This window comes from Pituophis catenifer, unplaced genomic scaffold (assembly GCF_029215685.1).
Source record: "Pituophis catenifer annectens isolate HBS135680 unplaced genomic scaffold, rPitCat1.0.hap2 SCAF_15, whole genome shotgun sequence".
In the NCBI taxonomy this organism is placed as follows: domain Eukaryota; kingdom Metazoa; phylum Chordata; class Lepidosauria; order Squamata; family Colubridae; genus Pituophis; species Pituophis catenifer.
This window is the reverse complement of record NW_027256895.1, coordinates 2,856,377-2,882,808: the sequence shown is the minus strand read 5'-3', so window position 1 is coordinate 2,882,808 and position 26,432 is coordinate 2,856,377. Positions and strand designations below refer to the sequence as shown.

The 26,432-nt window shown below is 45.4% G+C and overlaps 1 protein-coding gene across 1 annotated transcript in view; it reads left to right on the top strand.

The window, feature by feature from the left end:
* Window positions 1-15,810, top strand: part of LOC139324233 (hydroperoxide isomerase ALOXE3-like) — a 30,828-nt gene extending 15,018 nt beyond the window's left edge. Inside the window, 8 exon segments of the mRNA XM_070953951.1 lie at window positions 42-185; window positions 1,991-2,194; window positions 3,991-4,077; window positions 5,345-5,514; window positions 10,815-10,936; window positions 13,676-13,776; window positions 14,689-14,859; window positions 15,631-15,810. Of these exon segments, the coding sequence (XP_070810052.1) occupies window positions 42-185; window positions 1,991-2,194; window positions 3,991-4,077; window positions 5,345-5,514; window positions 10,815-10,936; window positions 13,676-13,776; window positions 14,689-14,859; window positions 15,631-15,810 (1,179 nt within the window).
* Window positions 15,811-26,432: the final 10,622 nt, after the last annotated feature.

Here is a 26,432-nt window from a genome sequence, read left to right as displayed (position 1 = left end):
ATTCACACCTGTCTTCCTTCATCTCTTTCTCTCCTACCCAGAAGGGGAACCTCTTCATCGCTGACTACAAGATCCTGGAGGACATCCCGACCACAAAACTGAATAGGAAGCACCAGTTTCTCGCAGCCCCAATTTGCCTGTTGTACCTCAATTCGGAGCAACAGATGATGCCGATAGCTATCCAGGTAATGTTGATCAGTGTTTTTCAACCTTGGTCCCTCAAAGATGGGTGGAGATAGGTGGACTTCAATTCCAAGAATTCCATGCTTCAGATTTGTGGTCCAACTCCCAGAATTCCATGTTTAAGATAGATGGACTCAACTCCTAGAATTCCATGATTCAGATAGTGAAGCTCAACTCCCAGAATTCCCTGTTTAAGCTAGGTGGACTTCAACCCCCAGAATTCCATGGTTCAGATAGGTGGACCTAACTCTCAGAATTCCATGTTTAAGATAGGTGGACTTCAACTCCTAGAATTCCATGCTTAAGATAGGTGGACTTCAACTCCTAGAATAACAGGCTTAAGATAGGTGGACTTCAACTCCTATAATTCCATGCTTAAGCTAGATGGACTTCAACCCCCAGAATTCCATGCTTAAGCTAGATGGACTTCAACCCTCAGAATTCCATGGTTCAGATAGGTGGACCTAACTCTGAGAATTCCATGTTTAAGATAGGTGGATTTCTAAAATTCCATGTTTAAGATAGGGGAACCAACTCCCAGAATTCCATGCTTCAGATAGGTGGACTTCAACTCCTAGAATAACAGGCTTCAGATAGGTGGACTTCAACTCCTAGAATTCCATGGTTAAGATAGATGGACTTCAACTCCTAGAATTCCATGGTTAAGATAGGTGGGCTTCAACCCCCAGAATTCCATGGTTCAGATAGGTGAACCTAACTCTCAGAATTCCATGTTTAAGATAGATGGACTTCAACTCCTAGAATTCCATGCTTAAGATAGGTGGACTTCAACTCCTAGAATTCCATGCTTAAGATAGATGGACTTCAACTCCTAGAATTCCATGCTTAAGATAGGTGGACTTCAACTCCTAGAATTCCATGCTTAAGCTAGATGGACTTCAACCCCCAGAATTCCATGATTCAGATAGGTGGACCTAACTCTCAGAATTCCATGTTTAAGATAGGTGGACTTCTAAAATTCCATGTTTAAGATAGGGGAACCAACTCTCAGAATTCCATGCGTAAGATAGGTGGATTTCATCTCCTAGAATTCCATGGTTCAGATAGGTGGACCTCAAGTTCCAGAATTCCATGCATAAGATAAGTGGACCTAACTCTCAGAATTCCATATTTCAGATAGGTGGACTTCCACTCCCCGGAATTTCATGCTTAAGATAAGTGGAGTTCAACTCCCAGAATTCTGTGCTTAAGGACTGTGAGGTCCTTGATGCTCTCTGAGCTTGGTTGTTTTCTTGTAGATGTTTCATGACCCAACTACATAACTTCATCAAGTGTTAGAAGGGAGTGGGGTTTGTGGAATAAAGGAGGAGGAGGAGAAGGAGGAGGAGGAGGAGGAGAAGAAGAAGGAGGAGAAGGAGAAGGAGAAGGAGGAGGAAGAGGAAGAGGAGGAGGAGGAGGAGAAGGAGAAGGAGGAGGAAGAGGAGGAGGAGGAGGAAGAGGAGGAGAAGGAGAAGGAGGAGGAGGAAGAGGAGGAGGAGGAGAAGGAGGAGGAGAAGGAGAAGGAGGAGGAGGAGAAGGTGAAGGAGAAGGAGAAGGAGAAGGAGGAGGCGGAAGAGCTGGAGGAAGAGGAGGAGAAGGAGAAGGAGAAGGATGACGGCTGTGAGGTCCTTGATGCCCTCTGAGCTTGGCTGTTTCCTCGCCGAAGTTTCATGACCCAACTCCGTAACAACATCAGTAGAAGAAGGCAGGAGAGTTTGCTCTCTGATTATGGGACAATTGGGAAACTAGTTGGGCCCATGGAGTTGTTGAATGTCCTGAAAATCCACTTTCTCCTTCCTCTCCCCAGCTGAGCCAGACCCATAGCATGGAAAGCCCCATCTTCCTGCCCACAGACCGTAAGTGGGACTGGACTTTAGCCAAGATCTGGGTGCGAATGGCCAACTTCCACGTCCACGAGGTCATCACCCACCTCCTGGAGGCCCATTTCCATTGTGAGGTCTACGCCATGGCCACCCTTCGCCAGCTCCCCATGTGTCACCCTATTTACAAGGTAATTGTCTTTGAGAACGGGGTGTCCCAGCGCTGGGTCTCTCTTGGGCACCTGGGGAGGGGCTCCCAGAGATAATCTGGAGGGAGATTTTGGGGGGGGGCAAGGGGAGACACATGTTGAGAGAGCCAACTTCTTGGGTTTGTTTTTGAAGATGGGTTGGTTGGTGGCCTTCAAAACCAACCTGAGAAGACGACCGTGGAGATTTTGAAAAGGCAGGGACTACGGGATCACCCAGCTAGATTGACCTTAACAACATTTTGGGGGGGGTGGGATCTACTACACGAGTGTCAGCATTGCAGCGCTGGCATAGAGAGAGCAGAGGACAGTGAAAGATAAACTCTGAAACTTTTGCCTGCAAAATCCCTTTGAAGCTCGGTCTCCGTGGAAATGAAGAGGGGGAACATTCCTGAGAAATGACGGGGAAAAGAAGTCTGAAGAATGACTTGGAAGACAGCCAATGAGAAGCAGAGTCTTGGGGGTCGGAAAGGGAGGGATTGGGAGGCAAAAGGTCAGTCTTGTCCACGCGGAGTCATGATCTGGTGGCTGAGCTCAATTAAAGAAAGATTTCCTTAAAGATTGGCAGTTTGGAAATTCATTTAATTTTGAGACAGTACCACAGTCTGACAACGAGTTTTTTAAACTTGGCCCCTTTAAGAGGGGGAACTTCAACTCCCAGAATCCCCCACATTATATTCCACGGTGAAGTCTAAGCAGTATCTCTTCTTTCCTTCCTTCCTTTTTCCTCCCTCTTGTCCTTTCTGTTCTGTCCTTCCTTTGGTCTATTCCTTTCTTCCTTCCTTCCGTCCCTCCCTCCCACCTTTCCTTCTTTTCTATTTTCCTCCCTTCCTCCCATCTTCCCTTCTCTCTCTCTCTCTCCTTCCTTCCTCCCTCCCTCCTTCTCCGTTTTCCTCTCTTTCTCCCATCCTCCCTTCTCTGTTTCTCTTTCTTTCCTTCCTTCTGTCTGTCCTTCCTTCCTTTCCTCTCCCTTCCTCCCTCCCTTCTTTTCTATTTTCCTCCCTTCCTCTTTCCTCCTTCCTTCCTTCCTTTTCTTTCTTTCTTTTTCTTTTCTTCTTTTTCTTTCTTTCCTTCCTTCCTTCCTTCCTTCCTTCCTCCCTTTTCTATCTCCTTCCTTCCTTATTTTGAATTTCCTCCCTTCCTCCTTTTTCTCTGCCTTTCCTTCCTTCCTTCCCTTTTCTATTTTCCTCCTTCCTTCTCTCTCTTTCTTTTTTTCCTTCCTTCCTTCCTCCCCTCCCCTCTCTTCCTTCTTTTCTATTTTCCTCCCTCTCTTCTTTCTTTCTTCTTCCTTCTTCCCTCTTTTCTATCTCCTTCCTTCCTTATTTTGAATTCCCTCCCTTACTCCTTTCTCTCTGTCCTTCCTTCCTTCCTTCCTTTCTTCCTTTTTCCTCCTTCCTTCCTCCCCTCCCCTCTCTTCCCTCTTTTCTATTTTCCTCCCTCTCTTCTTCCTTCCTTTCTTTCTTTCTTCTTCCTTCTTTCCTCTTTTCTATCTCCTTCCTTCCTTATTTTGAATTTCCTCCCTTACTCTTTTCTCTCTGTCCTTCCTTCCTTCCTTTCTTCCTTTTTCCTCCTTCCTTCCTCCCCTCCCCTCTCTTCCCTCTTTTCTATTTTCCTCCCTCTCTTCTTCCTTTCTGTCTTTCTTTCTTCTTTCTTTCTTCCTCTTTTCTATCTCCTTCCTTCCTTATTTTGAATTTCCTCCCTTCCTCCTTTCTCTCTGTCTTTCCTTCCTTCCTCCCTCCCTCCCTTCCCTTCCCTTCCCTTTCTTTTTTTCTTCATTTCAGCTCCTGATACCCCATACCCGTTACACCCTCCATATTAATACGCTTGCTCGGACCAATCTTATCCAGCCCGGTGGAGTCTTTGATAAGGTAAGAAATCTTCAAAAAGGGAGAGATATTTTTTGACAACAGAAAGGTTGGCCTGCGCATTCTACATCACGAGTTCAACCCGAAAACAAAACTTCAAACATGCATATTTTAGAGCGTGCCAACCCAAACAACTTTGCTTTTACGTATTTTATTTTGTCAATTTGAAATACGAAATATAATTCCTGTGAGTGTCTAACATTCACCACTCTGCATTTCTTTTCAATAGCTCTCCGTTTCAAACCAGCGTTTCTCAACCTTGGCGATTTAAAGACGCGTGGACTTCAACTCCCAGAATTCCTCAGCTGGCTGGGGAATTCTGGGAGTTGAAGTCCACGCGCCTTAAAAGTGCCTTATCTTGAAAAACGCTGGACTGAATTAGAGAAATGTAAAAAATACGGCTCTACTCAACTCTACTAAAAGTACTTGGTGATGTAGAAGTAGCCGAAGATCCGGACTTTCTAACGCAGGGATCTCCAAACATGGCAACTTTGTGGACTTCAACTCCCAGAATTCCCCGGCCGGCTGAGGAATTCTGGGAGTTGAAGTCCACACGTCTTAAAAGCTGCCAAGTTTGGAGACCCCTGTTCTAACAGATCAGAAACGTAGCCGAGGAACCCGCAGACGATTTAGAAGATCCCGACGAGACCCTAGAATGACGAATTGGAAACCAAACCAACAATCCCTGGTCAGATCCAGGGCAATGCAGAATGGCATGGAAGCTTTCAGCTTTGTTCGTCACAAGGTTTGACTGGCCACCATGCTCCCTTTTATATCCTGTGGGGTGTGGTCCAGTGACTCAGCCTAATCTCGGGCACGCCTTTTCTTCTGTTGCGCGTGCTTATCTCTGCGACGCTGGTGTGGATCCAGCCAAGACTCATTACCCTCATCACTGTCCACCTGTGGCTGCGTGGACGTGCTTGGCCCCGGCCCTATCTCTTGCCCTTTGGCGGACACCGAAGGCATTGCCGGAGAGGAGGGTCCTGGAGAGGGAGGCCTTGCCAACTCCTCTCCTTCACTCTCGGAGTCCTCTCCTGCCGATGACACAGGCTCCAGTAACGGAGCCACAACAAGGACTGGCCCAGCTTCCTCCCCAACCTCCTCACTGTCCAAATCCACTTGTAGGCCACAACCGACAGGAGGACCCAGGAAGTCACTTCCAAGTCAACTGGCCTCACCGATGCCAGCTGATGAGTCCACCTCAGGTTCTCCTGGAAGAGAATTCGCTTTTCATGGCCGTTGGGTTGACTTCATATCTCCCTTTCTCCAGGCAACAGCTACAGGCCGGGATGGCATGCTGAAACTGCTAGCCAAAGGGGTAGAGGCCTCCAACTACACGTCCCTGTGTCTCCCCGATGACCTTGAAGAAAGAGGGGTCTCCTCCTTGCCCAACTTCTACTACCGGGACGATGGGATGAAGATCTGGGCCGTCATTGAGAAGTGAGTGAGCATTGGGTCGTTGCGTTCTGATGGGTTCAGAGCAGGGGTGAAATCTAAACTTTGTTACTACCAGTTCTGTGGGCGTGGCTTGGTGGGGGGGTAATGTGACTGGGTGGGCGTGGCCATTTTTTTTCTTTTTTACTTTTAAAACCATTTTTTCTACAACCTTTTCAGCGAAGAGGTTGTAAAACAATGCTTTTAAAAGCCTCTGCCGATCAGGCAACTCAGCTTGGATCGTCAGAGGCTTTTAAAAGCCTTTTTTCTACAACCTCTGAAGAGGTTGTAGAAAAAATGCTTTTAAAAGCCTCTGACGATCCCAGCTGAGCCGCTTCCTCCTTTTTCTCTGCCTTTCCTTCCTTCCTTCCTTCCTTCCTTCCTTCCCTTCTCTTCCTTCTTTTCTATTTTCCTCCTTCCTTCTCTCTCTCTTTCTTTCTTTTCCTTCCTTCCTTCCTCCCCTCCCCTCTCTTCCTTCTTTTCTATTTTCCTCCCTCTCTTCTTTCTTTCTTCCTTCCTTCCTTCCTTCCTTCCTTCCTTCCTTCCTTCCTTCCTTCCTTCCTTCCTTCCTTCCTTCCTTCCTTCCTTCTTTCCTCTTTTCTATCTCCTTCCTTCCTTATTTTGAATTTCCTCCCTTACTCCTTTCTCTCTGTCCTTCCTTCCTTCCTTCCTTTTTCCTCCTTCCTTCCTCCCCTCCCTTCCCTCTTCCCTCAGCTGAGCCGCGCGATCATCAGAGGCTTTTTTTTTTTTTTTTACTTTTAAAAGCATTTTTTTCGCCCAAAGAGGTTGTAGAAAAAAGGCTTCTAAAAATAATTTAAAAAAAGCCTCTGATGATTGCGCGGCTCAGCTGGCAATAGGGGGTGGGGACCATGGATTTTTGCTACCAGTTCTCCGAACCACCCGCCTCCATCGCTACCGGATCGAGCGATCCGGTCCGAACCGGGAGCATTTCACCCCTGCTCTAACTACAGATTGTCCTCAATTTAGGACCACCGTTGAGTCCAAAAGTTCCCGTCGCTAAGCGAGACGGACGTGAAGTACATTTGGCTTCATTTGACGGGCCAGTCTGTGGCCAGAGGTGTTAAGCGAATCACTGCCGTGGTTCAGTTAGCGAGAGACGGTCGTTCAGCGAATCCGGCTTTCTCCCCGTTGACTTTGCTCGTCCGAAGGTCGCAAAACGGGGATCCCGTGACAAAGCACCCCTACCCCCACCCCGGGGACACTTCAACCGGCATAGCTACATGCCAGTTTCCAAGCCTCTGAATTTCGATCCCGTGACCCTGGGGAACCGTCGTTAAGTGTGAAAAGCGGTCACGAGTCACCCCTGTGTAACTTTGGACGGTCACTAAATGGATGGTCGTAAGTCGAGGACCGTCTACATACCCTGGGATCGGACGAAACCCACTCAACCATCTTCGACTCTCCGAATCCAAAGCCAGAGATTCTAAAATAGTATTTTTTAAGACTAGATTTATTTTATTTATTTTGTTTTCAAACTTGGCCGCTTTAAGATCTGTGGGCTTCAATGCCCCTCGTGCTGGCTGGGGGATTCTGGGAACTGAAGTCCCCACCTCTTAAAGTGTCCAAGTTTGAAAAAAAAAAAAAAACACTGCTCTGAAATATCTTGGTACAAAGGGACATGATTATAGCTTTTCCTAACAATAATTACCTGTCTCCCTTACTTTGCTCTGACAATTTCCACTCCCAAAAATATATATATTATCTCCAAACGAATGCAATCGTCACCCACAATCTTCCCCTCTGGTCAAATTTGGAACCCTGAAAACGCAAGGAGCTAACCTGATGAACAAGTACACGGGATAAAAAAAAAAACATAATAACAGAGTGGGAAGGGATCTTGGAGGACTTCTAGTCCAACCCCCTTCTCAGGCAGGAAACCCTATATACCATTTCAGACAAATGGTTGTCCAATCTCTTCTTTAAAAACCTCCGGTGTTGGAGAATTCACAACTTCTGGTGGCAAGTTGTTCCACTGGTTAATTGCTCTAACTGTCCGGAAATTTCTTCTTAGTTGTAGGTTGCTTCTCTCCTCGATTAGTTTCCACCCATTGCTTAGAGAGAGAGAGAGAGAGAGAGAGAGAGAGAGAGAGAGAGAGAGGGAGAAAGAGGGAGAAAGAGGGAGAGAGAGAGAGGGAGAGAGACAAGAGAAAGAGGGAGAGAGAGACAGAGACAGAGAGACACCCAGAGAGAGGAAGAGACAGACAGAGGGAGAGAGAGAGAGGGAGAGAGACAGAGGGAGAGGGAGAGAGAGACAAGAGACACACAGAGAGAGACAGAGGGGGACAGACAGAGGGAGAGAGACAGAGAGAGAGGAAGAGAGAGAGACAGAGAGAGAGGGAAAGAGAGACAAGAGACACAGAGAGAGAGACAGAGGGGGACAGACAGAGGGAGAGAGATGGAGAGAGAGGGAGAGAGAGAGACAGAGAGAGAGGGAAAGAGAGACAGAGACAAACAGAGAGAGAGAGAAAGACAGAGATAGAGACACAGAGGGAGAGAGACAGAGAGAGAGGGAGAGACAGAGGGAGAGAGAGACAGGGAGAGACAGAGGGAGAGGGAGAGGGAGAGAGACACACAGAGAGAGAGGGAGAGACAGAGACAGAGAGACAGAGGGAGAGGGAGAGAGACAGAGAGACAGAGACGGAGAGGGAGAGGGAGAGACAGAGACAGAGAGAGACAGACAGGGAAACAGAGAGAGAGAGAGAGAGAGAGACTGAGAGAGACAGAGGGAGAGAGACACAGAGAGAGACACAGAGAGAGAGACAGACAGACCGACTGCTGACAGATAGATAGATAGATAGATAGATAGATAGATAGATAGATAGATAGATAGATAAAGTTTTAGTTTATCCTCTGTGCATTGTTTAGCTGTGGGTGGAAAAATCCGAACATTTGTATACGCAGGAAGCTGCCTGGCTGCAAAGCCCTCATTCCCCTGAACAAGTCCCTCACCCTGAAGCTTGTCAAAATCCTGCACTGTCATCTCATCCCCTTTACAACCAGGTGTTGTGCACCTCCCAACCACAGTTCCGGGGGTGGAAGGGAAGCAGTGAGTTAAATCAGAGGGTGGGAAGGTCGTAATTTCCCAATCCAATTGCGTAATGTACTTTTGGAGGCTGCCAAGCGCATTTCTGCCCACGAGAATAAATCCGATTGGCCAAGGTCCCCATGGCACCCAAGAAGAAAAGGAAAGAAAAAGAAAGGATAATTTCTCTGTCTACCCACTCATCCCTTGCCAGAAAGGCCTGTAGGATTCTTGGCCACTTTCATCCTGTTAAATCACGCCACATTCCCTTTTGAAATAGACACACAAGCTGTCAAAATTCAGAAGGAAAGGATAACAGAATAACAGAGTTCGAAGGGACCTCTGAGGTTTTCTAGTCCAACCCCCTGCTCCAGCAGGAGATCCTATAGCATCTCAGACAAACGGTTGTCCAGTCTCCCACAACTTCTGGTGGCAAGCTGTTCCACTGGTTAATTCTTCTCACTGTTAGGAAGTTTCTCCTTAATTCCAGGTTGCTTCTCTTCTTTCTTTCTTTCTTTCTTTCTTTCTTTCTTTCTTTCTTTCTTTCTTTCTTTCTTTCTTTCTTTCTTTCTTTCTTTCTTTCTTCTTTCTTTCTCTCTCTCTTTTCCTTCCTCCCTCCCTCCCTCTTTCTTTCTTTTCCTCTTCCTTCATTCCTCTTCCTTCTTTCTTTCTTTCCTTCCTTCTTCCTTTGTTCCTTCCTTCCTTCCTTCCTCTTTCTTTCTTTCTTTCTTTCTTTCTTTCTTTCTTTCTTTCTTTCTTTCTCTCTTTCTCTCTCTCTCACCAGGTGTGGCTACAACTACTTTGATCTAAATTGCAGTAATTCAGCATAGCAGCCCCATCTTCATCAAAGTAGTTCTAGCTCTAAGAGGCGTCTGTTTCGCAGGCTGGTCCACCTCCTCGGGAAGAAAGCCGTGCCGAACAAAGATGATTAAAGGGAATCAAACATTCCTCCCTGAGGATTTGGGGTGGAAGGTATTCATTGTGGAAGTCACGTCTTCGTTTTCCAGATGGGTTTTCCTGCAAATCCAGCCTGATGAATTCAGCCAAAACTTCGCTCCCCCTCTTTAATTAGCAAAGCTCATGATTAAGAAAACACCTGGCAAGCTAAAAATAATAATAATAATAATAATCCCAAACAGTCTATTTTTAGAAGATTTCAAAACAAGACTGTGAGGTCCAAAATGGACTGTCCGGCAGCGGGGGTATCGGCGGCGACCCTGGAGCCCAGGAATCCACCATCCGTTTCGTCGCGACGTCAAGCTCCTCCTCCCCCAGATACTGGTTTTGTGTGTGCGTGTGTATGTGTTTGTGAGGTCCCAAAGGTGCTTTTTTTTCCCAAGAGACCACTGGACTTTTTTTGTTTTTTTCCTTGAAGACGCTTTGCTTCTCATCCGAGAAGCTTCTTCAGTTCTTCAGAGCGAAGGAAATCATTCTTCAGAACTGAAGAAGCTTCTCGGATGAGAGGCGAAACCTCTTCAAGGAAAAACAAAGCCCAGTTGCCTCTTGAAAAAGCATCTTTGCGACAACCCTGACCTGGATGCAGGGGTGGGATTCAAAAATTTTAGCAAGCAGTTCTCTCCCCGGTTGCTGGGTGGGCGTGGCCTACTTGGCCTCCTGCACCACGGCAGGGAGGGGCGTTTTTGCCCTCCCCAGGCTTCGGAGGCTTTCCTCGAGCCTTCAGGAGAGCGAAAACAGCCTCCCTCGGGCTCCCGAGGCCCTCCGGAGGCTGGAAACAGACACATTTCCGGACTTCCGGTACTTCCGGTAGGCCCAATTTTCACCGTCCCAGAGCCTCTGCACAGGCCCTGCACTTACCTGGCATCCAAATCGGGCCACGTGGAGTCTTCTGGGAGGGGCAGGGAGGGGTCAGCCAGTCCTTGCAACTACCAGTTCAACAAACCAGATTAAAATTAACATCTGATTCTCCCGAACCGGCTGAATCCCACCTCTGCCTAGATGACTGAGAATCTCCATAGACATTTAGTGTGGTCAGAAGGTTTCTCCGCAAATTCTCATTTTTTGGGAAAGCTCTGCCAGATGTCCCCTTCAAGATTCTTGGGTCTCATGGACCTCCCCTTCCTCTGGAAGTTCTCCCCTCACTTTGCAACGTTCTCAGAGGACAGTAAACGGAGCTTCTCCAAAATGCAAAATGGGATGGATATATTTGTCAATTTTCTGTTCTTCGGGCTGCGGTCAGAACTCCAAGGACTTTCTGGGATTTAGGATCACAAATAAAACTCCATTTTGCTTCGGTGATTTTCAGATTCGTCTCCGGCATTGTTGAATTCTACTACAAATCCGATGACGCCGTAAAGGAGGACTCTGAACTACAAGCCTGGATAAATGAGATCTTCACAGAAGCTTTCTTGAGTAGAGAATCTTCAGGTAAGGTTTGCCACCAGCCGTCACCCATCCCGGTCTCTCTTGAGGACCTCTCTGGATTCCTCAGCTAGAAGATCGAATCCACATAGAGGGAACAAAGTTGGTTTCCTCCATACCATCTCTACTTGGAGATGGGTTCCAGAACGGTTCTCTGTGTTGAATGTACAAAATAACTGTCTGGAAGAAGGTGCACCATCCACGTTGATGCTCCTAATGCTTTCTGCTAAAAGGAAGAAGACCTCGGCTTGGCTACCTTGGTGGTAGATCCACCAGAGATCGGTACTTCCCTTCTTCCTTCCTCTATCCAGATTCCTGGGTTTCTAGAGAAGTGGAAATTACACGGACAAACCAAACTGAATAATACATCCCTTAGTTGGACATGTGTCAGAAGAAGATATATGGGCCACCATGCCTGACGTTCTCAGTGATGCTGACGTTACATGATATTATGTGACGTTAAAATTTTTCCCTATCGGTTCTGTGGCCGTGGCTTGGGGGGGTGGGGGGGGGTGTCCTGTGACTGAGTGGGCATGGCCAAATCGATCTCATTCATGGCCACACCCACTCAGTCACATGACCTCCACCACCACCAAGTCACGGGGGTGGGAGGGGCTAACCAGGGGTGATTTTTACCGGTTCGGCGAACTGATTCAAATCATCTCTACCGGTTCGCCCGAACCGGTCTGATCCGGTCGATTTTCACCCCTGATTATGTCCCTATGTGGTATTCAGCCGGTTTGGACCAGTTCCGGTGACCCACAGCGAATCAGTGGTAAAATTATATGAAACCCCCCTCTGCCCATGTGCAACATTTTATAAGATTTCCACGCTCTCACCTCAGAGTGAGGGGAATTATCTTTTTTTTTACACTGTGCGGTGTGGTTCTTGTGTTGTGTTTTCAACTACCTTGATCCTCAGGAACTGGTCACTGCATGGTTGAGGCTCAGCAGATGTAGGCATCCAGATGTTACTTGAACCCCACGGAGCCATGATCCTCTCAACCTAAGTAACTTTTAAGAGATGGGGGCTTCAACTCCCAGAATTCCCCCATCCGGCTGGGGAATTCTGGGAGTTGAAGTCCACACTGCTTCCATTTGCTGAGGTTGAAGAATACTTCCATAGAGTACCACCTCGTTGTATACGTTTGATGAGTCCCAACTTCATTCCTACTCTTTAATTAGCAAAACTGATGATTAAGAGAACAGCTGGCAAGCTAAAAAAAAAAATTATAATAATCCCAAACAGATAAACCGGTTTAGAAGACTTTCAAATACTGGTTTTTGTGAAGTGTTAGAAGGTTTCTTGGCAAACTGTCACTTCCTGGGAAGGTGTCTTAGATGCCTCCTTCAGAATTCTTGGCCTCGTGGTAGTCTCTCCTTCCCCTTCTCCTCTTCTTTAGAAGACTTTCAGATACTGGTTTTGTGTGTGTGAGTGTGTTTGTGAGGTCAAAAGTCCCAAAGGTGCTTTTTCAAGAGGCCTTACTTTATTTTTTCCTTGAAGAGGTTTCGCTTCTCCTCCAAGAAGCGTCTTCAGTTCTTCAGAGCAAAAGAGATCACTTCTTCAGAACTGAAGAAGCTTCTCAGATGAGAAGCGAAACCTCTTCAAGGAAAAACAAAGCAAGTCCAGTGGCCTCTTGAAAAAAAGCACCTTTGGGGCAACCGTGACCTGGATGATTTGAGAATCTCCGTAGACATTTTAGACTGATAATTTCTCGACGAATTCTCATTTTGGGAAAGCTCTGCCAGATGCCTCCTTCAGGATTCTTGGGTCTCGTGGACCTCCCCTTCCTCTGGACCTCTAAACAAGAGGTCTCCTCTTGTTTAGAACACTGTCAGATACTGGTTTTGTGACAATTGTATGACGAGGGTCCTGTTGTGACCTAGGCTTACTGAGTCATTACAAGACACAATTAGTCCCAAAAAAACCCCGATTTTATTGTAACAGCTGAGAATTACGTTCATTCCCAGTTGAGTGCCAATTAGTTGCAAAAGAAGTCCTTTGGGATAATCACCAACCTTTATCTTCTTTGACACCCTGCCAAAGGCCTTACTTGGCAAAGCCCCACGGAGTTCAGAAACAAACAAGAGATGCCGACTGGAAACAGAGTTAGCAACGTTGCTCTCTGCAAAAGGCCTTTGTTTCTCTTTTAAGCCTTCTGGGAGGGGCCAATCATCTCCTGGCCTTACTCCCGAGTCGTCCCTTTTGCTTTAGCTACTCTTGCCTTCTGGCAGCTCTGCGCATGCATGCACTAGGAACAGGCTCCTCCTGTTCCTCTGCCTCTTTGCTGTCCGACTCGGTGGGCTCCGGAGTCTGCGCATCGCTCCCAGATGGCCCTGGCCCCATCTCTGCCTCCGACACACAGAGCCCTCATCCAGGCCTTCCCCAGACTCCAGGATTGGCCCATGTTCCTTCCCAGCCTCCTCACTGTCCGACTCTGTTACCAGTTTTGCAGGCTGCTGGCGGACTACAACAGGTCATGTGTCTTCCTGATCAATACAACTTCATTGGACAATACCAGAGGTGGTATTGCGAACCGGTAACAGAAATCGTGGATGGGCCTGCCCATCTGCCCTGGCTCTATGCCATCCTATTTAGGCATGTTTTGAGGTCGGGTGCATGCATGGAAGGCACGCGCGTGAGCAAAGTGCACGCACAGAAGGCCGGGAGCATGTGGAGAAGGTAGTAACAAAATGTGAAACTCACCGCTGGACAATATCCGACGTCCTGTCCATCCCCCAACAGGTGTTCCATCCGTTTTCGACAGCAGAGCTGAGTTGATCAAGTTTCTTACCATGGTTATCTTCAACTGCTCTGCACGGCATTCGGCAGTCAACAGCGGGCAGGTAGGCAATTCCTTCGGCGGGTGGGTGGGTTTTACTTCTTCTAATGTTCCTCCTTCGTCCCTGGGATTAAGATTTGCAAAATTTGCTGTTGAGCGGTGTTTCCCCAACGTTGGGAACTTTCCTTTTTTTTAAAAAAAAAAGTTTTTTATTTTTATTTTTATACACATATTGTAAATGTACATTCTCTTATAGATTTCTTTTTTTTTGATTGGACACACAAGGAATTTGTCTTTGGTGCCTAAGCTCTCAGTGTACATAAAAAGAAAAGATACGTTCCTCAAGAATCGTAAAGTACAACACTTAATGATAGTCGTAGGGTAGAAATAAGCAACCGGGAAACAATATCAATATAAAGCGTAAGGATACAAGCAACAAAATTACAGTCATGCAGTCATAAGTGGGAGGAGATGGGTGGTGGGAAGGAGGAGAAGATTAATAGTAGTGCAGACTTAGTGAATAGTTTGAGAGTGTTGAGGGAATTATTTGTTTAGCAGAGTGTGGCGTTTGGGGGAAAAAACTGTCCTTGTGTCTAGCTAGTTGTTCTGATGTACAGCGCCTTATAGCCTCATTTTGAGGGTAGGAGTTGAAACAGTTTATGTCCAGGATGCGAGGGGTCTGTAGACATTTTCACAGCCCTCTTTTTGACTCGTGCGGTATATCGGTCCTCCATGGAAGGCAGGTTGGTAACCATTGTTTTTTCTGCAGTTCTAATGATCCTCTGAAGGATAATTATTTATCTAATTATCCATAATTGATCATATATGTATATCTACATATTTTTTTCTAACGAAAGCATAAAAATAAGATATTTTAATCACATTTGGGGTTGCTTTTCTACCTTCTCTTCTCTCTGAGATGCCACCCTACCTTCTGTAGACCTTCTAATTTTGTGTTCCTTGTGTGTTGCGACAGTTTGACTTTGCTGCCTGGATGCCCAACACGCCGGCCACTTTGAGACAGCCTCCACCAACAGTCAAAGGCACGGCCTCCTTGAAAAGCATCTTAGAGACCTTTCCTGAAGTCAACTCCACCTGTGCCTTATTGTCTCTGCTGTCCATCGTCAGCTATGAGCCAGGAGACCTGGTAAGTGGACCTAAGAGTCAGAAGATGATAACAAAGACAGAGAAAGTCAATAGAACGATGGCCTTATGTCCAGGGGTGGGATTCAAAAATTTTAGCAACCGGTAACATTCTGACCTTTGACCTTTCCGGATTCAGTTGTTTCTGCAATGATAGTGTCAACTCGCAAAGCATCCCTGGCCTGCTCTCGAGTTGTCATTAACAGATTAACAGAGTTGGAAGGGACCTTATAGGTCATCTATAAGGTCCCCACTCAAGCAGGAGACCCTATACCATTTCTGACAAATGGCAGTCCAATCTTTTCTTGAAAGTCCCTCAGCGAAACTGCACAGTAACCAAAGACAGATGCACATTCCAGGCTTATCTCTCTCAAGGCTGTCTCCCAGGGTTACCTACAGCAGCTGGAGGGGAGTGACCTCTACAACCCGCGAAACTGCTCCGTTGTCGAATGTGATTGATGACACACCCTGTGGGGGGGAGGGGGGAAACAGGGTCATAATTGGAGCGTAAATTACGTAGGGTCACTTGGGAATTGCCGACATGAAGCTCCTAATAAGTAACTGGATTTCTTTTGAAGCTTGGCTTGAGACTCATGATTTAATTAGGGCAATCCATCGGAAAAATTTGCAGATTAGCAGGAAAAAAAATAATAATAAGACGTTAGCCATATTTTACATCCTGCGTATTTTTTTTTTACAAGCTCAGTCTGTGGCTTTGAAGATTTGTTGGGTTGCACTTCCGTAAGTGACGGTCTCCATCATTTTCTCCTTCCAGAGACCTCTGGGCCACTACCCCGAAGAACATTTCACCGAGGAGATGCCCAAAAACCTCATTTCCGATTTCCAGAGACGCCTGGCGACCATATCCAACGAAATTGAAGAAAGGAACCAAGGTTTACCCATCGGCTACCACTATCTCAACCCTTCGCTGGTCCAGAACAGCGTCTCCATTTAATGGCCAAGCCATACAACGACGCCGAAGGCAGATGATGATTCGTTACCTTGAATTTGATAACGTTTTGACCATCGGGGAAAATCTGCTTTTCTGCCAATAATAATAATAATAATAATAATAATAATAATAATAATAATAATAATAATAATAATAATAATAATTGGGGGAGGAAGACTAGAGGGTGAGGGAAATTCAGCTATTTTTAGGTGGGACCTGCAAGGGGGGATGGATGGGTTGGTGGGTGAACCAGAAGAGATTGCAAGAAATCCCCAAATTTTTCTGCTGAATAAGGGAGGGAAACGGATTGTATCCATTGAAGAAACGAATGCTCTTTGACTTCTGGAAACTCAATCGGATTGCTTCTCTTTTCTTTTCTTTTCTTTTTTCCATGTTTAATGATCGCCTGGTAGTTGCAAAGTTTAAAACATGAGGACTAGAAACGCTCGTTTAATAATCATAAATAATGTCATGAACGCCCAGTAATTGCAAAGTTTTTAGGTCATGAGGACTAAACTAGAAACGCTAGTTTAAACTAGTTCAGTCATCATAAATAACAAGAAGCATCATGATCGCCCAGTAGTTGCAAAGTTTAACACATGAGGACTAGAAATACGAGTTTAGCAATCATAAATAACCAGAAGCGTCATGGTCGCCCGGTAGTTGCAAACTTTAAATCATGAGGACTAGAAACACGAGTTTAGTAATCCTAGATAAAAAGAAGTGTCATGATTGCCCGGTAGTTGCAAAATTTAAATCATGAGGACTAGAAACACGAGTTTAGTAATCCTAGATAACAAGAAGCGTCATTATCCACAGTAAATTATATTCCACATTGCCTTGATGTCTGGATATTTATATTCATCTAAGTGTTTCTCAACCTTTAAGATGGGTGGACTTCAACTCCCAGAATTCCCCAGCCAGCATATCCATTCCCCAATTAATTGTCATGCCATCTAGCCTGATTTATGTCAGTTTCCCATTTAATTGTCATGTCATCTATCCCTTTAACCCATTTATCAATGTAGCTTGTCATGGATTATTTCCCCCCCCCCACTTTGCTGAAGTCAAGATATATTATGTCTTCTGCACACCCACCATCTATTAAGAAAGTTACCTTACGTGACTGACTGGGGAATTCTGGGAGTTGAAGTCCACATGTCTTAAAGTGGCCATGGTGGGAGACCCCTGATTTAAGACTTGTGGACTTCAATTCCCAGCATTCCCCAGCCAGCTCTTTGTTTCACTTTGCTGAAGTCAAGATATATTATGCTTACTGCATACCCACCATCTATTAAGAAAGTTATCTTACGTGGCTCACTGGGGAATTCTGGGAGTTGACGTCCACGGGCCTTAAAGTGACCAAGGTTGGAGACCCCTGATTTAAGACGTGTGGACTTCAACTCCCAGAATTCCCCAGCCAGCTCGTTTTTTTTCCACTTTGCTGAAGTCAAAGATATATTACGTCTACTGCATCCCCACCATCTATTAAGAAAGTTACCCCATCATTTGTTCTTGTCCGAGCCATGCTGAATTTTTTTAGTAAGCCTTTGCTGGCTGGGGGATTCTGGGAGTTGAAGTCCGCCCATCTTAAAGGGGCCAATGCGGAGAAACATTGGCCTAAGCTACGACTGGAAAAAGTAACATATAAAAAGATCCGACTGGGAGAAAAAAAATGGTGAGCTGTGTTCTTTTTACTTTTTTGCATCCTCCTTCAGAAATAGGGGGGGAGATGGAGATAACAAAACCCTGTCATCTGTTTTTAGTCCTGTAATGACTCAAGGTTTCCCAGGGCAATCCCGGCGCTGTGAAATATGGGGGGGAAAATGCCTTGTGGGATCTTATTAAAATTGGATTATTCAGACGAAGGTGTGAAATTGGCTCCAGTTTTAGGCAGGGCTGAAAGAGAAGGAGGAACGACAAAGATATATGCCAGATTATCAAGGTGAAAAAAACCAAACTCGTTTCTCTTTTAGGTGGAAACAAGGTAGACCAGATGGAAAACATAACCAGATAAGATAATTCTCCTTGATTGTAAAACGACATTGACAGAGTCTTGAAAATCTGGAAGGATAATTCTTCCCCTGTCTCTTTTACAGCCCGAGTAACTAGGGACAGTCTCTTTTCTTTCTCCATCCCATTATACGGCTTTGGGCTACGCTGCCTCTTATCTAAAAGGGGTCGAGGACTTTCCGTCTCTGACTCTTCATTCTCGTCGGGCGTTTCTCCTCGGACGATTCTCCCCCGACTTATCTCCTCAGCTGGCACACCTCCAGCCATTCAACCTGGGAATTTGTCCCAGTGGACGGTGGCCCATTCCCCAGGGCGAATGAGTGGAGGCAGGCCAGCTGAGGAGATAAGTCGGGGGAGAATCGCCCAAGGAGAAACGCCCGATGAGAATGAAGAGTCAGAGACGAATAGTCCCATTCCGATCTAAAAGATGTTCCTTTACAGCATCTTTTCATCCGGCTCTCAAGGCCCTTCCTACATACCAAAAAAAATAATAATCTGAAAACTAAAATCATTTGTCTGAAATGGTCTAAGATCTCCTGCTTTGACCAGGGGGGGCTGGACTAGAAGACCTCCAAGGTCCCATGCAGCTCGATTCGGATTCGGATCGAGCTGTTGCATCCAGCAGGTTTTCAACTGGCCCAACAACCCAAGAAGGGGAAATTCTGACTCTGCAGTTTATAGATTTGAGCAAGGGAGACCGGAGGTGGGTTTCGCATAATTTTACAACCGGTTCACCACGCACCAAAAATGTGAGTGCGCACCTTTTCTCTCACACACAGCTTGCACGCATGCATGCGGCTTAGAAAATGTGGCGAAATAGGACGGCATAGCGCCGGGGTAGGTAAGCAGCACCTGCAGGTCGCCACTACCAGTTCGCCAGAATTGCTCCGAACCGGCTGAATCCCAACTCTGAAGAAGACACTTCCTCCCTCTCTTATAATGACAAAAACTGGAACCATCCTATAAAGCAGATAGGCAGGTGATCAGAAACAAGAAATGTATGACAATTGAGCCCAAAATTCCCGTGGCTAAGCGAGACAGCTGCCAAGTGGGGTTTTTCGCCCCATTTTACGACCTTCCTTACCATAGTTGTTAACTGCAGTGGTTAAGTTGTTAAGTGAATCTGGCTTCCCCCCCTGGACTTTGCCTGTCAGAAGTTCGTAAAGGGGGGGGATCGTGTGACCCAGGGACAATTTGACCATCCTAAATATGTGATAACGGGAATGCTGCAATGGTCGTTAAGTGTGAAAAACGGCCATAAGTCACTTTTTTTTCAGCGCTGTCCTTACTTCAAACGGTCGCTAAAAACCTGTCGTAAATTGAGGGCTAGCTGTACGCAATTCCTAACGAATGGATTGAAAACCTTCCCAAATCAACAATAACTTGGATTCTCCTCTCCTAAACTGCAAACCCTCAGGAAGTTTTGGACTACAATTCCCATCCCTTCCTCACCATCTCTCTCCCCAGTCGCTCGGATGGCTGGAAGGCGTGAACCGTAGGCAGCTCGGCAAAGTAGCTGTCCATCTTAGATGCTTTCCAAGGGTGATTGGGTAAACATTCAGAGGGCGGGACATGTGTGCCATTGGTTGCAAAAGTTATCACAGCTATGGATCCTCCACATACCGAAGCAGTCTATCTGTGCCAGGAGAGATGGGGGTGAGGGTTTCCGCTCTGCCCACTCTGCAAAAATATCTCTGAATTTTCTTAGGGATTCCAGAATTAAACCTGGAAATAAGGAGGATGTCAGGTTTCGATGCTATCTCAAAATAAATGAATTGCCAAACTGCCGATCTTTAAGGAAATTTCCTCTTTATTCGAGCACAGCGATCTGATCCTGGCTCTCTCGCGGTTAGTACTGACCTTTGCCCCCCCAATCCCTCCCTTTCCGATCCCCAATTCTCTGCTTCTCATTGGCTATCTTCCAAGTCACTTTCCTGATCCCTTCTTCGTCAGATCACAGGAATGTCTCCCCCCCCTCTCCCATCTCCGAGGAGACAGAATCTTCAAAGGGATTTAGTAGGCAAAAGTTCAGGCTTCTCCTCCTTTTTATTATATGTCAGTGCTGGGACGCTGACAGAGGAATTTTCTGACAGCGAGAGCCATCCACCCATGGAACAGAAGTTGCCTTCGGAAGTTGGACTGGACTGCCATCTGTCAGAAATGGTGTAGAGTCTCCTGCTTGGGTGGGACGGGGTTGGACTAGATGACCTCCAAGGTCCCTTCCCACTCTGTTAATCAGTATTATGAAGACCATGAGTTCCAGGGATGTCCTATCCAGATAAATCAGCTCCCTGGTTAAGAATGCATCCAGTTTTGGTTGCCACAATATTAAAAAAAAAAAAAAAAGATGTGGAGACTCTAGAAAGAGTGCAGAGAAGAACAAAAAAGAGGATTTAGGGGACTGGAGGATAAAACATATAAAGAACAGGAATTGGGTATATCTAGTTTAATGAAAAGAAGGACTAGGGGAGACAGGATAGCAGTCTTCCAATATTTGAGGGGCTGCGACAAAGAAGAGGAGGGGGGGTCCCCCTATTCTCCAAAGCACCTGAAGGCAGGAGAAGAAGCAACGGATGGAAACTCATCAAGGAGTAGAAGCAACCTGGAACTGAGGAGAAACTTCCTAACAGTGAGGACAATTAACCGGTGGAACAGCTTGCCACCAGAAGTTGTGGGTTCTCCAGCACTGGAGGTTTTCAAGAAGAGACCGGAGAGTCATTTGTCTGAAATATTATAGGCTTTCCTGCTTGAAGATGAAGAGTTCCTGCTTCCAACTCTTTGTTATTCTGAATCCAAAGGTCCATCATATCTAAGGTTGGCTTTCCTATGGGGCAAAGGAAGACATGTGGACACTTGATACCCACCCGAGGGTCAGGAGACTAGACTTAAACTTAGACCAACTTTATTGTCGCTTTGAAGGTCCGCTAACCGGCATACGTCAAAATGAAATTTCATTGCACGCAGCTCTCCAAAGGGTCACCCCTTCCAATAGACACTACATAACCATGACGGGATGGATAGATAGATAGATGATAGATAGATAGATAGATAGATAGATAGATAGATAGATAGATAGATAGGAGAGAAAGAGAGAGAGAGAGAGAGATGATAGCGAGCGAAAGAGATGATAGATGATAGATAGATAGATAGATGATAGAGAGAGAGATTATAGAGAGAGAGCGCGAAAGATGATAGATAGATGATAGATAGATAGATAGATAGATAGATAGATAGATAGATAGATAAGAAAGAGAGAGAGATGATAGATGATAGATAGATAGATAGATGATAGAGAGAGAGATTATAGAGAGAGAGCGCGAAAGATGATAGATAGATGATAGATAGATGATAGATAGATAGATAGATAGATAGATAGATAGATAGATAGATAAGAAAGAGAGAGAGATGATAGATGATAGATAGATAGATAGATGATAGAGAGAGAGATTATAGAGAGAGAGCGCGAAAGATGATAGATAGATGATAGATAGATAGATAGATAGATAGATAGATAGATAGATAAGAAAGAGAGAGAGATGATAGCGAGCGAAAGAGATGATAGATGATAGATAGATAGATGATAGAAAGAGAGATTATAGAAAGAGAGTGCGAAAGATGATAGATAGATGATAGATAGATAGATGATAGATGATAGAGAGAGATATGATAGAGAGAGAGAGCGAAAGAGATGATAGATATAGATAGATAGATAGATAGATAGATAGATAGATAGATAGATAGATAGATAGATAGATAGATGATAGATAGATAGATAGATAAATGAGAGAGATGATAGATAGATAGATAGATAGATAGATAGATAGATAGATAGATAGATAGATAGATAGATGAGAGATGAGAGAGAGAGAGAGAGATGAGAGAAAGAGCAAAAGAGATGATAGATAGATGATAGATGATAAATAGATAGATGAGAGAGATGATAGAGTGAAAGAGATGATAGATAGATAGATAAATGAGAGAGTAGAGATTAGAGAGAGATGATAGATAGATGATAGACAGACAGATAGAGAGAGAGAGAGAGATGATAGAGAGAGATGATAGAGAGAGAGAAAGAGATGATTGGTGTTAGATAAATGAGAGAGAGATTAGAGAGAGATGATGATGATGATAGATAGATAGATAGATAGATAGATAGATAGATAGATAGATAGATGATAGACAGACAGACAGACGGACAGATAGATAGATGATAGAGAGAGAGAGATGAGAGAGAGAGAGAAAGAGTTGATAGATGTTCGATAGATAAATGAGAGATAGAGAGAGATTAGAGAGAGATGATAGATAGATAGATTAGATAGATAGATAGATAGATAATAGACAGACAGACAGACAGACAGATAGATAGATGATAGAGAGAGATTAGAGTGAAAGAGATGATAGATAGATAGATAGATAGATAGATAGATAGATAGATAGATTAGAGATAGATTGATAGATAGATAGATTATAGATAGGGATGGATGGATGGATTATAGATAGATAGATAGATAGATAGATAGATAGATAGATAGATAGATAGATGATAGATAGATGATAGATAGATGATAGAGAGAGAGAGATGAGAGAGAGAGAGAAAGAGTTGATAGATGTTCGATAGATAAATGAGAGATAGAGAGAGATTAGAGAGAGATGATAGATAGATAGATTAGATAGATAGATAGATAGATAATAGACAGACAGACAGACAGACAGATAGATAGATGATAGAGAGAGATTAGAGTGAAAGAGATGATAGATAGATAGATAGATAGATAGATAGATAGATAGATAGATGATAGAGAGAGATTAGAGTGAAAGAGATGATAGATAGATAGATAGATGATAGAGAGAGATTAGAGTGAAAGAGATGATAGATAGATGATAGATAGAGAGAGATTAGAGAGAGATGATAGATAGATAGATTAGATAGATAGATAGATAGATAATAGACAGACAGACAGACAGACAGATAGATAGATGATAGAGAGAGATTAGAGTGAAAGAGATGATAGATAGATAGATAGATAGATAGATAGATAGATAGATGATAGAGAGAGATTAGAGTGAAAGAGATGATAGATAGATAGATAGATGATAGAGAGAGATTAGAGTGAAAGAGATGATAGATAGATGATAGATAGATAGATAGCTCCTTCTGTTCCTCTGCCTCTCTGCTGTCTGACTCTGGAGGCTCCGGAGTCCGCGCATCACTCCCCGATGGCCCTGGCCCCATCTCTGCCTCCGACGCAGAGCCCTCGTCCGAGCCTTCCCCAGACTCCAGGACTGGCCCAGGTTCCTCCCCAGCCTCCTCACTGTCCGACTCCGCTGCCAGCTCCGCAAGCTGCTGGCGGACCACAACACTTGGTGGGCGTGGCAGGGGAAGGATACTGCAAAATCCCCATTCCCTGCCCACTCCGGGACCAGCCAGAGGTGATATTTGCCGGTTCTCCGAACTACTCAAAATTTCCGCTACCGGTTCTCCAGAACCTGTCAGAACCTGCTGAATAGCACCCGTGGGGGGAGGGGTTTAAAAGGAAGAGATCATGATACGTGTCCCAGGATAATGTTGCAGGATCCAATCGGAGTCAGTCGCCGGAACCAAGGTTTATTCTTCGAAGCTTTCGTGCCGGAGCCCATCCGCAGGGAGCTTCTCCTTTCTCGCTAGAATATGTACAAACTGAGCTGTTTTACGCAGTGTATTCTAATCACTCACTCACTCACTCAATCATCAATCAATCAATCAATCAATCAATCAGAATAGGAGCTGGAAGGGACCTTGGAGGTCATCTAGTCCAGCCCCCTTCTCAAGCAGGAGACCTTTACAGAATATGCCATTTTAGACAAACGGTTGTCCAGTCTCTTCTTAAAATCCACAACTTCTGGTGGCAAGCTGTTCCACTGGTTAACTGTTCTCACTGTCAGGAAATTCCTCCTGAGTTCTTGGTTGCTTCTCTCCTTGATATGTTTCCATTCATTGTTTTAGTCTCCAATATTTATATTTATATTTTATTAATATACGTATGTATGTATGTATGTATGTATGTATGTATGTATGTATGTATGTATGTGGTTCCTGGTTGTGTGTAGCTTTGAGTTGTTAATTAGTCCATTAAGTCGTTAATTGTTGTTTCCTTATGCCCTTGGCTCCTAAGTACAGGCTGGTAGTAAATCAACCCCCAAGGTACTCGGTACTTAGGTGGGTGGCATAAGGAAGCAACAACTAACGACTTAATGGCCAACCACCAACACCCTAATTAACAGCTGAAAGCTACACACAACCAGGAAGTATTAATACAAAGATAGAATAAGCAATATTTGGGAGGGAGGGAGGGAGAGGGAGAGACAGAGAAACAGAGAGACAGAGAGAGAGAGAGACAGACAGAGAGAGACAGAGAGAGAGAGAGACACACACACACACACAGAGAGAGAAACAGAGAGAGACAGAGAGACAGAGACAGACAGACAGACAGACAGACAGACAGACAGACAGACAGACAGACAGACAGAGACAGAGAGACAGGGAGAGAGACAGAGACAGAGAGAGACAGAGACAGACAGACAGACAGACAGACAGAGACAGAGAAACAGAGAGCGATAGAGACAGAGAGAGACAGAGACAGACAGACAGACAGACAGACAGACAGACAGACAGACAGAGAAACAGAGAGCGATAGAGACACAGAGACAAAGAGAGAAAGAGAGACAGGGACAGAGACAGATAGAGAGAGATAGACAAAGAGAGAGAGAAACAGAGAGAGAGAGAGAAACAGAGAGAGACAGACAGACAGAGACAGACAGAGAGAGAGAGAGACAGAGAGACAGAGAGACAGGGAGAGAGACAGAGACAGAGAGAGACAGAGACAGACAGACAGACAGACAGATAGACAGAGACAGAGAAACAGAGAGCGATAGAGACACAGAGACAGAGAGAGAAAGAGAGACAGAGACAGAGACAGATAGAGAGAGATAGACAAAGAGAGAGAGAAACAGAGAGAGAGAGAGAGACAGACAGACAGACAGACAGACAGAGACAGAGAGACAAGGGGGAGCGGGAGAGAGACAGAGACAGAGACAGAGACAGAGACAGAGACAGAGACAGAGACAGAGACAGAGACAGAGACAGAGACAGAGACAGAAAGAGAGGCAGAGAGGCAGAGAGAGACAGAGACAGAGACAAAGAGACAGAAAGAGAGAGAGAGAGAAAGACAGACAGAGACACAGAGAGAGACAGAGAGAGACAGAGACAAGTTTCCCTGAGGATGGGCTCCAGCCCGAGTCCAAAAACTTGGAAGAATAAATCTTTCGTCCCGGTGACTGACTCAGACTGGATCCTGAAATGAGGAGAGTTCGAATCCAGTCCTGCTTGGCAGGCTGGAGACAGGACGCTGGAGAAGTGGAAACGATAGCTTCCGCTATCTCCTTCCAGGTGGCCTTCAGAAGACCTGAGATATGATGAACCGATCTCCGCGGGTTATCACTTCCAGCCATTCCTTCCAACCTTGCTTTGTTGTGGATCTGCCAACTCCGGCAGATGAGAACAATTAACCAGTGGAACAGCTTGCCACCAGAAGTTGAAGACGCTTCGTCACTGGAGGTTTTTAAGAAGCGACCCGACATCCACTGGTCGGAAATGATATAGGGTCTACCATCTAGAAGACCTCCAAGGTCCTCTTTCAGCTCTGTTCTATTGTCTTGGGTGAGAGACACAATCCCACAAATCACATTCTCTGAGAGATCATGTTACCGTTCATGTTGTCTCTGGATCATGTTGTCCTCTGGAAGATCATGTTACGACCGTGACGAGCGGGGCATTTGCCCAGATTCGTCTGGTGCGCCAGTTGCGCCCCTAACCTGGACCGAGATGCCCTACACACGGTCACTCATGCGCCAGTCACCTCCCGGATTGACTACTGCAACGCTCTCTACATGGGGCTGCCCCTGAAGACCACTCGGAGGCTTCAGCTGGTGCAGGATGCGGCCGCGTGGGTAGTGATGGACGTGTCCCGACGCTCTCATGTTACACCCCTCTGGCGTGACCTGCATTGGTTACCGGTTGCTCTCCATGTATTTGTTTCTTTGTTTGTTTTGTTTTATTAGATTTATATACCGCCCTACTCCCGAAGGACTCAGGGCGGTGAACAGGCACAGGATAAAATCCATAGATACAAAAGTTAGAAACATAATTAAAACCAAATGAAACAATTTAGCCCAAGACAATTAAAAATCCCAATAATTTAAAACCGATTAAAATTTCAATTGAAAAATTTAAAAGAAAGGGGAGAAAATTAGGCCAGACCGGCTTGCTGGAATAGGAAGGTCTTAAGAGCACGGCGGAAAGTGCGCAGCCATGGAGCACTCTAAAGGTGGTAACCAAAACCTTGAAGCGCACCCGGAAGACCACCGGGAGCCAGTGTAGCTCGCGCAGGAGAGGTGTCACACAGGAGCGCCATGTCGCTCCCATAACCACCCACGCGGCCGCACTCTGCCCCAGTTGGAGCCTCCGGGTGCTCCTCAAGGGGAGCCCCATGTAGAGAGTGTTACAATAGTCCAGGCGGGAGGTGATGAGGGCATGAGTGACCGTGCGTAAAGAGTCCCGATCCAGAAAGGGATGC